The 15508-nt window shown below is 43.9% G+C and overlaps 2 protein-coding genes across 2 annotated transcripts; both read right to left on the reverse strand.

Annotated features, from left to right (window-relative positions):
* Positions 1 to 471: 471 nt before the first annotated feature.
* LOC105569120 lies at positions 472 to 2754 on the reverse strand. Its single transcript, XM_012025311.1, has 3 exons — positions 2416 to 2754; positions 1371 to 1874; positions 472 to 1092 (listed from the first exon to the last, which is right to left on the reverse strand). The coding sequence occupies exons 2-3, from the start codon at positions 1852 to 1854 to the stop codon at positions 800 to 802; spliced, it is 777 nt and encodes a 258-aa protein (XP_011880701.1). The 5' UTR covers positions 1855 to 1874; positions 2416 to 2754; the 3' UTR covers positions 472 to 799.
* Positions 2755 to 6571: 3817 nt separating this feature from the next.
* Positions 6572 to 9474, reverse strand: LOC105569122. Its single transcript, XM_012025313.1, has 3 exons — positions 9206 to 9474; positions 8920 to 9095; positions 6572 to 7043 (listed from the first exon to the last, which is right to left on the reverse strand). The coding sequence occupies exons 1-3, from the start codon at positions 9472 to 9474 to the stop codon at positions 6646 to 6648; spliced, it is 843 nt and encodes a 280-aa protein (XP_011880703.1). The 3' UTR covers positions 6572 to 6645.
* Positions 9475 to 15508: the final 6034 nt, after the last annotated feature.

Raw genomic sequence — 15508 nt, forward strand, 5'->3', positions numbered from 1 at the left:
GCTCGCCCACTCCCCCGCCATCCACCGCGTCTCCGCGCATTGAGATCTCTTACTTTCGATCGAGTCCCGAATCAACGGGCCACCAGTCGGTCAGGCTCCAGTTCTTTCGCACGCTTCATCCCCATCGTTTTCTCGCATCCATCTCGCTCGTGTTCCTTCCAGCGCATTTTCGCTCTCTCTCCCGCGCGTTGCTCTCTCTTCGCCGCTCTACGATTTTGGCGTATCTCGTCAACATCCGTTTCACCCGAATCTTAAGCATCTCGCAATCGGCGAATAGACGATGCCGGAATTCCGACGAGCGGCGCAGAAACATACGATTAAACGCACCTAACACGCGGTAAGATTTCGAGACAACCAGTCACGCATGTGCAAATTTCATTCAAGGAATGCAAGAATTCATTGATAGGAAGTGAAATGAGGCAACAAAACGGGTATATTAAACGGGGTATACAGTTGTATTCGATTATTGTAGTCTTAATTTATTTTGCGTATTTATAAATATACATATTATATGACAGCGAGCGTATCGCAGTTACGCGTAAAGCAATAAATACCGAGGATGATTCGTGCATGAGTGGCCTCGTACATGCGATGACCTAGAGTGAACACAACTGGATAGGAAACAGTGAAAAGAGAGATCAGACAGATGTGACAGTTTCGCCAACGGAATTGCGTAGAGAATTATTCGTAGGATGGAAATAAATTAAAATTGCGCGAAAACAAGGGGGGAGGGGAATTTCGCGAGAGAGAAAACATTCGATTCAAGAGATGCTATGATTAGGTTTATAAATTTTTTTTCCTAGGTTGACGATGGTTTGTATGCAGAGTAGGCGATTTCGTGTCCCGACCTCGCCCATCCGCCCGATCCATGTCCGCCTCCTCCAACTTGAACGACCTCGTGTCCGTGATCGTGACCGCCGGACACAAGTTTCTTTAATCCAATGATCGAAGCGAGTACGAGCGCAAGTTTGCTCACTATCAGCGCCTTGCCAGCCAATAGCGCGAGAGCGCCGAGCGCCAGGGGTACTAAAGTACCACCAATTAACAGAGGAATAGCGAGGAGACCACTCAATTTATTCTTCTTCTTACGGCCTAGAGAAGAGAATGCGATTACAATCTGACGGTGGTGGACTCTACGTATGTTTAACGAACGATAAAATTATGGAATTTTAATAGATAATTAAATTAAATTTAAACTCAAATTAAAATTTCATCGTAATAAAGATTTAAATTGCAATTATATTCAACGGATATCTGTCGTAAATTGTGCACAAGGATATCTAATTAACATCAAATTAATTAAACTTTTCGTATTTTACTATTAATAAATCACGTTCGTCGGAACAATTTCATTAACGGTGTTTTCCTACCTTCTTCCGTGAGACTACGTTGAAGCTCCTCTACGTTTGGCAGCTTCAGCTTCAGAGTGTGGCTTTGAAAAAATTTTGCGACCTTATCGAAAATCATGCCATTAAGAGCGTCCTCTTTATCGTCCAATGCGCGGGGTAAACTAGCTTCGATTTCCTGCAGAGATTTCTCCGGTTCGGATTCGTTAGCGGCCGATTCATCTTGAACCAGAGTGACACCATCAGCCAGATTCAACTGGACGCTCCGAGAAACCCTGTCTATGGCCGATAAGAGCTTCAGCTTCAGACAAGGACTCACTTCCGTGCCGGTACATTCTTTGTATACTTGGTAGACGGAGCGCAGGTCGCCAAATATGCCATTGCTACTTGATCTTGCGGTCTGTGGCTCGTTGATTGAGTTAGACGTGGGATTAGTTTCGGCCGATCTAGCGGAGACCGCTGTCAATAACACAGCCAGGCATACGTAATGGTGCGCGAACCGTTTCATCTTTTAAAGTGAAGAGAACTCTGTGAAGACAAATCAATTCCACATTTACTTTAATAACAAATGATTGGTACACCAATAATCTGACGGATAATTCAATAATATGGAATCGAGGCGACTCTAACACCGACAGCGTGAAAAAAAATGAAGCAATTACTTAATTCTGTGTACGCATGCGCGTAAGCCCAAGTAGCTTTTTAACCATTTTGAATTCTAGCCCGTAAGAGAATTGTTATTTATACTACATATTGACTGTGATGTTAAATTGAAGCCGATTGAAATGGATGAGGTGTAGCGAACGTAGAGAAATATTATTTCCTTAAACTTAAAGCTTGTGTCACATAATATATCTTAAAACATGATTTCTATCCAAAGAAGCGTGATATTCTTGGAACAATCCAATCACTCTTTCGCGTTATCTATCTGACTCGGCTAGGATACATTAAAAAAGAGAAGCGCTTCGTTTACGCTTCCCGTATATATGCCACAGGTCTATGAGACTCCAACACTTAACGCGATCGAAGGCTCGAATAAAGCCGCGCGCGTTCCAATCAAGCACTGTACCTTTCACACGGCTCGATACGAAAACCAAACGCCTTGTCCTTCAGGTTTATCCCTCGGCTAACCGGTTACGTCCACGCGGCTACGGACTTCTGGTTAATTTAACGCGATGCGTGCCACCACGAGATGCGTGTATACCTGAGAGCACTCTAAGTAGACTGTACGTAACGGAAGCCCTGCCCTAGCTCTATATATCTGGCCAGGTATACCTCCGTACCGAGCGATATTCTCCCCACCCGGTTAGCGTCGGTGTACACCACCATTGCGCGACTATTTTCATGCTCGGGCATTGATTTGAGAGCGGTTGCTTTTGCGATTAGACCAACCACCCGGGAGACGAGAGTAGAGAGCAGAATTCTACCGGTACGCGCGTCATGATCTCTCAAGCTCTCCCTCCGGATTTGCCTCCCACCAGCGGCCCGCTGGACGCATCCAACTGGAAGTGCGGTACACCACCACAGTTTTGCCCGAGAGCAGAGCTTTGCCGCCGTGCTCCCGTGCACGGGCCTTCTCTTCTTTTTCTTCCCCGTTGCCCTCCGCACCGCTCGCGCGCGCGCGTTGGTACCGCGCCGGTTTAATTCGACCGGTCTAACCGCATTTCGTCCGTATCATTATTCCGTTGTCCCTCTTGTGCGTGGGCGGCGCCGCTATACCCACGCATCGGCTGCCAGTCGACGCGGTTCGACGCACCCGCTGTTGTACCTCGGCTCTAAATTCTCGCCGACACTCGAGTTCACCTCGCGGTGGCATAAGAGCATAAGGTTGAAAATGAAAGGTGCACCGCGGAATGACCCGCCGCTCGAAAACGCGAGATACGTCAGCTGCTGGGGCGACGAGATAGCGCACCGCAGACGTACGACAGAAAGCATCTCGAGCGACGTTCACGGTCATTGATATGTTTGATAAGCAGGAAGCGCAATAAAATATTAAGTGTGTTATTGGCACGGGGCGCTGCATGCCCATAGATTATTCTCTCCCGTTTACGATACTATAAAATCGTTCGTTAAACCGAGGCGGCGATGGTAACTTTTAGGAATCCGTTGCACCGACCGTTTCTTTCTAGGCTGTCTTAATTATTTACGGTGAAACTTCATTAGACAGTGTCGGATTACTAAATTTCAGGCGTGCTCCCGGGAACACGAAGACGTCCGGCGAAAAACTGTTTTCAGTGCCGCTCGAGACAAGCTTCAAGTTTTACCACGCTATCGATACAAAACTATACTATATCGTCACATGTGTACGACGGGATATAACTGCAGTTCTCGTTACTTCTCAAGCATTGGACGCACAGTTATACTGCCAGCATGGTGACTCTTTGGCTGAGCTATTAAATCAAGGTGACAATATGTTCCACTTTTCAATGGAAGGATCGAACAAACGTTTCCCTTTGCGCGCCAATATAATCGTGTCATCGAAAAAGAGAAACGATGAATCGGCGAATTAACGTATACCGTTACGCGCGTTAGGCACAATTTCTTCATCCGATTAATCATCTAATTTGCACGATGCTCCATCCTTCCACTTGGTCCCCCGTATCCTTGACTTTTCATCCTGTCCAATTCGATATACGCCAGTGGACACGGCTTTAACTGGGTCATACCAAGTGAAAACGCTTTGCACGTAGATACACTTAGGCCACGAGCGTTTCCACGGGGAAAGAAACGAAACGGAGACCACCGTCACGTGAAGAAAGAAAGAAAAAAAGCGAAATAACTTGTAGCGTCTGGCGTGGAATTATCATTATGGAATGTATATAGCGCGCTTGGCGTATCGTCGTCCCATCCCCTTCGCCTTCGTTAACACGGCGCTGGAACTGCCAGTGCGTGACGTTTTCATTGAATCGCACGCTATTGAAGAAAGCTCCGCGACCAGGTAACGGATGCAGAGGAAAGAGACGTTTCTTCTTCTCGTTCTCTCCCCGCCGCGCCGCCTCGTCGTCGTCGTCGCCGCCGTCGTCATCGTCGTCGAGTCCACGCCGAGTCCACGCAACTGCGACGATGCTGCCGGAACTTACCTGCATAATGTCGCGTTACCGATTTCTCATACGCGTACGTGCCGTGAAAATGATCCCCCGACGGCGTGGCGAAAGCGACGGATCTTGTAGGACGCCATGATGAGAGGCGAGATAATAAATCGCGCGCCCGGGCCTCCGCCGTTTCCGGCTCGCGGAGCCGAGAACCACGTCGGGCCGCGCGGTTCTGAATTCCATTTTGTACAAACCGTTTCGTCGTACGGTGATTTTCTCGAGCGGCCCGATACGCGTGGCTGCTCGGCCGATGAAACTGTCGTTATTGTACATCCTTTTTCTGCCTTAAGGCCACTCTGGTATAGCAATATGAAAGAGCAGCATTACCCGCGGTATGCAGGTTACCAGTTGTACCTGGCTGCGCGTGCGTCCGGTTTTGGAGGGCAATTACTGGGTTAAGTTAAGTATCGTGGATGTTTACTGTAATTATGACACATTGTCCCGCGGTAGCTATGCGCCGGTGGAAAGTCCAGGGAAATCTCAACCAAGATATTTGCAGACTCTTCAATTATCGTGCGGCTAATCCTTGTGAAACTAATGAGAGGTTGAATTGGCGGCATTTATATCACGGTAGAACGAACACTTCTGACGTCAAAGCAGTTCACGAGCTTTATTTTATACGGATATTGATGTAGTTTTCTTGCAGAAATAAGTTGCATTCTAGGTAAAGATTAATTCTCTAAGGGCCGGCTGTCCGAACCTTTTGGTTATTTAACTAATGGTTAAATCATATATAGGTCTTTGTCTTTCCCTCGAATTAGGCAAAGACATGTAATTGAACTATTAGTTATCTTACCAAGAGGTTGGTAAAAACTGACCCTCAATATTCGGTTTGAGGAAACTCTCCTTGTAGAAATCAATCGATGTGTGTGTAAAAATATGAAATAATATTGATCGATACGAAACGGGCAATAACAGCCGACGCAGTTGTTAGGTGATCACACAGTACGTAAATTTAATTTGCAGATAAACAAAATAATAAATGGATAGTAAGTCACTGACTTATTATCGGTGTATGATCACCTAACAACTGTGACGGCTCTCATCGCCCGTTTTGTGTCGATCAATTTAACGTGTTTTCCTACAGAGCCTATATTCTTTCTATTTTTTATATAAAATAATATACTTTGAAGGTATATTAATTTCTTCAAATTTTTTCGACCCAGGTGACTGCTTCAAATTTCTTCAGATATGTTTGCTAGTAATTGTAATAAAAAAATCAAAGGCTACGGAATGAAGAAAGAGAGAATGGGGGTGGGGGAGCAGCAAAATTGTAAAATATTTCTGTATATATCTTGAATCTACACCTTTAAATAAATCGCTCGCGAGCCTGAAAAAGAATTATACCGTTTGCATGCCGGTGCGATAGAGCGTCTATGCGCATTCTTCGACTACTTTCGCCCGCGCTCGTGAACTTTATCCTATTTTTGTTGTATCTATTTACGCGTGGAAAATGTGGTACAGCGGCGTATCCGGTATACGATCGTGCTACGGGTTCAATAGACCGTATTTCACGGCCTTACGTTACGCTTTACGGCTCCGAGTGCAAGTGCAGTGTTACGTATAAATAGAAGCACTCGGTCATGAACCACGATCACTCTTACGAGAGCCGCAGGACGCGACGCGCCGCGCAGGTGAACTTAACAACGAAGCTTTCTTCTTCGGGACAAGATGGAGGCGTGTCATTTGTCGTTTTTTTTATTACAAAAACAGGAGGTGTCATAATGGAAGCACGCAGTCAAACATCAAATAAATATTAATAATATAAGATACAACGAATAAATAACGAACTCACGTAAGTCTACGTATATAAAACAATGAGCATCTCCCAGAGGTACTGGTGACTGGCCGTGGGATAAATCGACCGTTATATAGGATAAGTTAAAAAAAAGAAAGAAAGAGGAAGTATAAGGAAAGAAAGAATCAGAGAGAATACGAGAGATCAGGCAAGCATATAGAAGAGATAGGCAGGCTCGAAGAGATTTTTAACTGAAGATGTAGCTGTAGGTAGCGGCTCACATTTTCCTGGAGCAGGAGATAGACTAGGTATTATACATAGCAGCGGCTCGGGTAAGAAAGGAAAAAGGAAGGAAATAACGAGGAAACGCGGCGAGTGAAGTAGGCGTGAGTGCAACGAAAGGGAAGAGAATCGTCAGAAGAAAACAGAGGAGAAGCGAAAGGCAGGAGGGAAACTTTCTATGGTACGATTAAGCTTGTGGTTGGGGTTGGTGGGCACGATAGGCAATGTCATGGGCGTCTTGCGGCAAACTTCTGGCCCAGCCATGTCCGCTGCTGCCGTAACCGCCGCCGAAGTCACCGCCGCCGCCGCCGCCGCCGCCGCCGCCGCCGTAACCACCGTGGTCTTCGTGACTAATATGGCTACTGCTGTGATGCGGATGCGAGACTACCTCGTAGGTCACGTGTTTCTGGTGAGAACCGAGGAGCTTCTTCAGTCCAATGATGGCCGAGATGACGAGGGCGATCTTGCCCACGAGCAGAGCCTTGCCGGCAATCATGGCGATCGCGCCGAGCGCTAGCGGCAATAGAGCGGCCGCTTTCAGGGCCATGGCCATCATCAGCGGCCCTAAGATCTTCTGCGCTTTCTCTGCAATGCACCAAACGTTCGCGCGTTGATTTTATGTCAAAACAAACGATAAATCGTCACTCTCGCGCTTTTATCAATATTACTTTTACATTGCTTCTTAACCTGATTTTTGTTGTGCGTACAAATGTGATTTGAAATATTTGTCTTAGTTATTTACCCTGTGCCTTAATGAACGCTTAAAAATATATTTCCGATTTGTCAAAAATCGTCCTTTTTATATGTCCGTAGAATTTTTTATTATAATATTAATCAGTTGAAAGGAATCTGCCGAGACACCTGATTTGTGTAAAATGAAGATTGGTGTACATCGCTAACCGGAATGTAAGCGTACGAACCGCGAAGTTTAATACCATCATTACTCTCTTTTCACACTTCTGTGGAGAACAGGAATCTGAGTACATCGTCAGGTGTAGTATAGTAGGTATATTGAGAGCGTACGATTTTCGCTCTATGATGCCAATTATCCTATTATGCGAGCTGCTATCAAAAGGTGTGCACATCTGTTTTCACGGAACGAATAGAAAATAACGAATAATGTGTGAGGAATCCGCAATCTCTTCGCTTCTGCATTTAGCGATATGAGAATTGCCCAGTTATCAACCACAAATTTAGAAACTCCGAATCGAGTGAAATATAGAGTTAATAGGACAAAAAAATATACAATACGTGTACAAACTTTGCAAAAACAGAAATGTCATAATATGAACGATTGCAAGATAATCCCATGCAAATTTGCGGATAATGTGATATAATCTCGAATTAATTTGTATGGAAAAACTGATCGTTAACATTCGTAATGGCAATTCATAAACAGATAAACGGATGTCGGGATGCGAATGTGCACGCAAGTCAATTGTTCGCGCATCGTCTGTCCCGGTAATAATAGTCCTGTGTAAATCACGTCACGGCGATCACGAAGATGTTTTTTAAAGTGGAATAGTCGAAGGTCAAGGCGAAGTACCCCAGGAAAGTATGTCAAAAATCTTGCGCGGCAGGATCTCTCTCGCTCTCTATCTCTCTTCCAACCTTTCAGTATCACCGGTGCTCTCCTCCTCCGTTGAGAGGTTCAAGGGGAAGCGGAACCAGTTTCTCAGTGGGTCAACGTCTGCGACCGGTATGGGCTTCCTCGTCGTCATCGTCGCTGTTCACACGGCGGCAATGAACGCAGAGGACTCCCATACCGCAGCTGACGTTGTCCCGATGAACTACGATTACCTCTTTGTTATGCAAAAATCTTTTTTTTTTCTTTTACTTTTCGATCACACTTCTATATGACTTAAAAATACTTCCGTTTAGAGCAGAAGAATGTGAATCGATGACAAAGAATCACAAACAAAAATATCATTATCTATATTATGTATTATACAAATATATCTATTAGTAAAAATCTTTAGGTTACAGGCAGAAATATGAGAGAAAAACTCTGAACTTCCGAGATTATCAGATGTATCGTAATTAGCATAAATAACTTCTTTTCTACGAAAAATTAATGTAATTTAATTTATTTAAATAAACACTTTTGGCTGTGAAGAAGCATCCCTTAAAAGGTTAGTGAAAACTAATGAATTTTTTTCGCGTATTGCGTAGATTACTTAATAAAGACTGTAATGATTAAAAACTGTGACATTTATAAATGCAAATGTATCGAGAATAACACTTCGTATAGCTCACAGAAGCTACGCTGGTTTCGCTTTTAAAGCGATCTTCTATTTAGCAAGTGTAAGCAATCACTGTAACGAAATTTCTTCGCGAATAAGAGACTCAATAAAACATAATTAGATGCTATCGTAACCGGTTCTGTATTACGTTCGAGCGCATTTAAACTCTTTGCATAAAGATTAAGATGTAAGATGTATTCATCACATGGTATACTCACTCTTTTTTCCACGGCTCTCCACGGCATTGTCGCTAAAGTCCTCGAAACTGCGTCCGGCAGACTCAATCGCTCCCAAAATATCGCTGCCCTTTAGGTCAACTTTGACCGAGTGCGTCCTCAGGAATCTTCCAAGACGATCGAACAGCAGCGTATCCAAATCGCTGGATTCGATAGATCTGCCAAGAAATGTAAATAAATTGACAAGAATTCTCTCAAGTTAAATGTTGGACCGTTATATTCGCATAAGTGCGATCTCGGGGTTCGCAGAGAACGATCGACAACCAACCTTGGCGCACCCTCACCCTCGGCGTTGGACGTTTTAACGACGGTGATGCCCTCGGACAGCGTGATGTCCTCTTTGTCGGCCAGCATCTTGTCAACAAACGTGAATACTTTGTACTTGATGCAGCTGATGGACTCTTTCTTGAGGCAATCGGTGTATATGCTCGCCATCAGGTCGTTGTCACTTCCGCTGGCCTTGTCGCTGGTCGGCAATGCCAGGGTCGCGGCCAACGCCGCCGACAGCCACAATAACGTCACGAGATGCTTGGCCATGATCACCAAAGTGCGACTTCACCGCGTCTCGTAGAAACGACGCCGAGGATATGTCCTCAAGTCGCGTGCGTCACCGTGCAATTCGTTTCTCTTCCGTGCCCCAACGTGCAGGCGCGTTGCTCGAATCAAGCACGCCAGGATGCGCCGATGCTGACTCGTGTGTTACATCTAAAAGAGGTTGCTTTGCTTTTATACCGAAGTATCGCACGAGGGGAGCCCTCGTGGGTTCGCAGGCCATCGGGGGTCCGCATTCGCGTCGTACGCTCTCTCGCCTCCCTCCTTTCGCTGCTCCTCTCTCGTCACCCCCCACCCCTTTCTCTCTCTTACTCCGTCGAGTGTATCGGGTTGCCACAGGATCTCCCCACACTGACTTCCTCCCTTTTCATCGACCTTCCTCTCGTCATCCCGCTTATTTTGGCAAGGTAAAAAAAACCCCTGAAGCGCGAGAAAGAGAAAGAACGGTAGAAATGCGATCGAAAGAAAATTGAGAAAAAAAGTGTATAGTACAGAGAGAGAGAGAGAGAGAGAGAGAGAGAGAGAGAGAGAGATTTCTTTGAGTCTCTCTTTATACAGTCTACTTATACAGTATTCTTTGGCCAGGTGTATTCTCAAATTGCATTCGTCTGGGCAATCTTCTCCTCTTCTTCTTATTTCTCCGCCGACTCTTTCCACTAACATACCCGACATATTCTCACGCTATGGACCTACTTTGAGTCACATTAATCCGCGATAGAAGGGGAGCCTCTTCGGTACCAATTGGGACCAAATACGCTGAAGAAAATCCGCGTACAACGAGGGACATGTACAGGCATCCAGGACGACGGAAAAAGTATATGTAGATCCTATATAATTTACCGCACCATTTCGCCTGGCTATCCGCCTACTATTATTACGATGTAGAGTGTGTTGTGCGACTTAAATAATCATCGTGTATGCAGAAGTATATATGCGTCGCAATGACGTTGATTCGAGACGCCTAATCAAGAAGTTCTGGTCAACTGTCAGATTCCTCAATGATCCGCCCGCCGGTGTGCAATTCGCGGAATAAACTTCTAGGGCTATCGGAACGATGTTACTCGATATTTCTCCTCGTTTATTCAAATAACCAGAAGCGCCTCGGATGCTCCAGATATTTCAGCTCAACGAGGCCATATAGCTTCGATAGATATACAGTGCGCCGCCGTACACCTCTCAAGAATGAAGATCCAGTGTCGACGGATGCGATTACAAGGTCCATTAGCGACGACTGATGACTCATATCGTACAACTTCGGCTTCATTAATTCATTGTACTAAGTAGCGCAATGTAGAGCGCGAAGAATCTAGATACTAGCTTCTTACGGTAAACCGTAATTATTTTCGTTCCTTTACGCAGCTTGCCTAACTACAATAGTAAGTCATGGGAATTATCTGATCGCTTAATTTTAGCCGGAAGTTACGACTTACAGCGATCGCCTTAAACACACAGATAGGGATAAGACTACACGCGGAACATCCTCTACGGGCGTTCTTAGCGTATCAAAGGCGTTTAATTGTTGCAGATGATGTTGCTCTACCTACCGAAAATTCATCGGGAGATGATGAACACGAGATATCATCCCTGAAACGAGGTCGCTCACCTATTTATAACTGGGTCGAGAGTTGGGCAGTTGTTTTGGTCTCCCCCCCCCCCTCTCTCTCTCTCTCTCTCTCTCTGTCTTTTGCCTCCCTTTCCTCTACCTCTATCTCCCTTGCTCTTTCTCTTTTTCTTGCCTTTTCTCACTATAACGATGTTCTCGATCCTGACTTCTCTCGGGGATCAAGATCCCCCCGGTACGCGAGAGCGAATGTCGCCTTGAGCGAAATCACACACCTGACGCGGCCTGTAACCTGGCGAGTTCTTTAAAAGCTCGAAGCAAAACGAACGAAACGCTAAATAGAACACCACCTGTATATTCTTAAACAAAGGCGAACGTCTCTCGTCATCGATACTCAATTGGATCGAAAATCGGCCAATATTGTTATCATCTTCGACGATTCGTTTATCCGTAAGTGAGTAAACGTCGGCGTTGGCGCACTCGTATATCTAGTACAATATTTTACACTGAAAAACGCTACTTCTAGTTAAACATTTTTAAGTTTATCTCTTATTGGCACGTTTTCGTCTCGAAATCGCACTGAGACATCAAGGAAATCGTTGAAAGCGGAGTACTTTATTAAATGTTCCTCAGGACTCAAGCGTGCCGCAGGGGAGACGGAAAGAGAGATCCACGCTACGCGAGCGCGAAGAGAGCGCCGAGAACAAGTGATGAGAGAAACCTCGAATATCGCGACGCTCCTGCGATACTAATTAGTCAGCCGCCGAAAGCAATTAAGCACAAGAGCGGCAATTAGATTTCGTTATAGCAGATCCATCCTGCATGACTACGTGACCCTGACCGTAAATCGTTGAAAGTCACGGGAAAGGAAACGGCCGCCCGGCGATTGTTTCGAAATCAAGGCGCACGGTGAAGTTCACGGTGTACCAACCAGCATCTTAGACAATGTATAATGCATGTATATGAGCCAGCGAATGCATACGTAACCACCGTCTTACAAATGTGTTGCCGTACCGTGTACCAAGATCATAGACTGTCTGACCCGCCAAGTAAAAGTGCTATTCGCGGATAAAATTGATCCTACGCGAGAATATTGCGAAAGATACGCGATAATGGAAGAATACTAGACGAAGCGTGATAAATTTTGACTCACAAATCTGAAAGATCGAACAATTTGCGTTGTAAATTAAGTTGAATATATGAATAGCGCGATTTATATAAATAAGCGGAATATATGAATATACACTTTTATATTTGTCTTTCTGACATTATAAACAAGTAGAGTGTGTAACAAGAGTATAAATTACTCAAAATGTTTTAAATTGCTAAGTGTCTCGCCGACGTTGCCGAAGAGAAATGTTTGAATTGCTATGCAAAATAACGAGGAGATCAGTGTTCTATGCCAATTGACAGCGCGGCGATATACGCGCGTCTTATAATGACCTAGGAAATCGACCTATCACTAGGAAATCTAGTAACCCAGTGACGCATGAGAAACTCTCGAAACTAATCGTGACGTGAGAACCATACTTGGATTTAGATGCGAGTAAAAGACGCGCGATCGACACGGAACTTTACGACTCTCTAATAATGAGACGAACACTTAGCGCTATCAACGCGGAGAAATTCCGCTTTTGTGAGCTCGTAGAACGGTTCTACTCATCCGCTTGCATATCCGTAACGCGGGCCGCAGTGCCGATTTTTAAGACGCTTTTTTTCTACTCGTCCTATGCACCGTGCTTTTTCCATCGCGTGATGGCGGGAGAAATACGGGAAGTGTCTGCGAATGTAAATAATCTAAATTCGAAAAGGGGCATATTTCTTACTACAGCGTACATGCAATAAAGAGACCTAATAGATAGTAAGACACAATATTCACTGTTGCAAAAGTAAAATAAAAAAATCGACACCAACAAGGAGAATAGTTTCCGATTTGCTTCAATCTTATTGTCAGCAGTATTGATACAGCATACGTTGCGCTCAGCTGTATTATGAATGAAAGTAACTCCTCTTCCTCTCGAAGCAATTTCGCGTCTTTTTCCCCGTTGTCCTTCCCGCGGCCATGTCGCGGTCGTTGTTGTTACAGAGGAGCGTAACGAAGCATGACAATGCCTTTTTGCACCAGCGCAACGCTCCTCTTTGCACCGTTCTCATATATCATGCTGCGTCTCGTACAAATAATTCATTTTCCGTCGTGTTTTATCCGCATGCGAATCTAATGTGTTTTTATTTCACACTCCTCTTGTCTAAAGCGAATTGTCTACCGCGACGTCTGACAGGATTATCTACGGTTAAGATGAACCGTAGGTCTTCTTCTGTTTCGCAAATTTGCTATTAATCTTTCAACTGAACACACTTTTCCGGTATCTTTTTAGCGAACACGTGGATCTATTTCGTTCAACACTGTTTTCTTCATCTTAAGGGGTTAACAAAAGTTTGAAATAATTCATGTAATATCTGTCTACATTGTAATCGGTATTCATAATTATTTTGGTAAAAATCATAGACATTTTGATAAAAATTACTTAATAATAAAAACGTTGTGGGGAAAACTTATTCGACGTATCTGGCAATAGTTTATTTAAGGAAATACACAACGTCTCGACCGAGAATTCCGGTCCTATTCACAAGCGATTATTTATTAAATATTTTATTTTTAATAAATCCTGCACAGTTACGAGGACATATGCCTATATGTTACTTTGGCTCGTCACGTGTTCGAACGGAGGGTTAATCTGTTGCATTCTTTCCCTGTGACATTCGCACCCTCCCACCTTGTGTAAACGCTAATTATTGCTGTCCACGTCGCATATAGCGTACCAATCCGTACCGCATCGTTCTAGAAAAGACAATGTTATACCTGCACATACTTATTGTCGAGGTAAAATTCTTTTTACCGCGTCCAGTGGGGTTTTAACGCGGTGCGACGAAGAAACACGCCATTTTGCCTCAACCTCCTTTCCAGCTATTTATTTTTCTTCTATGTGGGACTTAAGGACATCCGTCTTGAGAGATTTAGTGTTGTATGCCTATCCTCTCGACCCGATTAGGAATGATGTACGTGTGCCATGACCTCTCCTCGACCTCCGGCCGCCACAGATCGAGGAAACAATCGACTCTTGCCCGGATGCACCTGAGACATGCACTTTCCCCTGCAACCGTACGAGAATACCGAGAGTCAGCCGGCATTTCCATCTCGTCGGCTCGGTTTCGAGCGGCCGCCGCGGCCGGATGACTCGTCAAAGAAACAGAACGCTCGCGATGTATTAACGATTTCGAATGTGCTCTTTATGCAACGCGGCCGCCGCGATGAGTTTCGCTCGTGAGAAAAAAAAGAGAGAGAAAAAAAAAGAATGTTTCGGACCTTCCTGGAAGACTGGAAAGTTGCCGCTACCAATGCCGCTACTATTGCCGCTACCAGTGATTTCTCTTTTTTGAAGCTTCTCAGATCGGCTCATGAATTTGCCGGTGATGTGCGTATTTGGTATTAAAAATGAGAGCAATTGTTAACAACAAAGAAGACTTTTTTTTTAATTAGTGGAGTTAATTAAATAAAAATAAATTTTCTTTTCACTTTCACTGTTTATCCTACAGAAATATCTTGTATGTACACTGATAGAAAAATATGTGGCATTTGAAACGATAATTGCATAGTAAATTAATTATAGTCAGGAGTATCATTTTTCTCGTAATTATTACTATAATATTAGCAATAGCAACCGTACAGACACAGTGACGCCAACTATTTAAAAAATTTACTGTAAAATATAAGCTTTTAACTATTATTCTGTTAAAATATCCAGGCAACGAGTAGTAAACTAGTTAATTATTTTTATATAGCAAATACAATCACAGTAATAGTAAATTTAACTACATTTCTATCATCCACCTTAATCACATGGCAAACAAAAGTGAAGTGCTTCGGAATGTCCTCGCTAGAGGGACGCGCGGTATAAGACTTTCTCGTAAGAAGAAAAGCGCATAGGGTGTTACAAATACGGATAAGTTTATGACTCGTGTAACATTACTTACCTTTTCTTTGAAAGATTCTTTCTTGTGCTATTCTTTATGAGTGCATGAGTGCATATGAGTGCATGATGTAACCAATGAACATAGTGAACGCAATGTACATATAATAAAAAGCGGGGAATATTACTTCCAATATAAATACGATTATTACTATTACATATAGTCATTCGAAATTTTACTTGTAGTTGTTATTGCATTATTTATAGTACGCCTTACCAAATGAAAAGCTCGTTTTGGTGCATTGTGACAACCTTATCATAAGTTGCATGGACTAATAGTGTGTCTATGAGGACTATAATACATCGTTAGGTCAACCGTAACTTACGTAGTTGGAAGAATTATAAAAATGTGGTTGACTAAAATGACTATAAATTATAGATTGTGGTAACTGCGACCATTTTTTTTCTATCAGTGTAGAAAGGAAGAACG

Source organism: Vollenhovia emeryi, unplaced genomic scaffold (assembly GCF_000949405.1).
Source record: "Vollenhovia emeryi isolate VEMERY1.0 unplaced genomic scaffold, V.emery_V1.0 DF939126.1, whole genome shotgun sequence".
Taxonomy (NCBI): domain Eukaryota; kingdom Metazoa; phylum Arthropoda; class Insecta; order Hymenoptera; family Formicidae; genus Vollenhovia; species Vollenhovia emeryi.

Excerpts from the sequence above, each read along its gene's own strand:
- LOC105569120 (XM_012025311.1), bottom strand. The coding sequence starts at position 1,854 with ATGAAACGGTTCGCGCACCATTACGTATGCCTGGCTGTGTTATTGACA. Across the intron at positions 1,093-1,370 it reads ACGTAGTCTCACGGAAGAAG|GCCGTAAGAAGAAGAATAAA; the intron begins GTAGGAAAACAC and ends TCTCTTCTCTAG.
- LOC105569122 (XM_012025313.1), bottom strand. The coding sequence starts at position 9,474 with ATGGCCAAGCATCTCGTGACGTTATTGTGGCTGTCGGCGGCGTTGGCC. Across the intron at positions 9,096-9,205 it reads GAGGGTGAGGGTGCGCCAAG|ATCTATCGAATCCAGCGATT; the intron begins GTTGGTTGTCGA and ends ATTTCTTGGCAG. Across the intron at positions 7,044-8,919 it reads GGAGAGCCGTGGAAAAAAGA|AGAAAGCGCAGAAGATCTTA; the intron begins GTGAGTATACCA and ends GGTGCATTGCAG.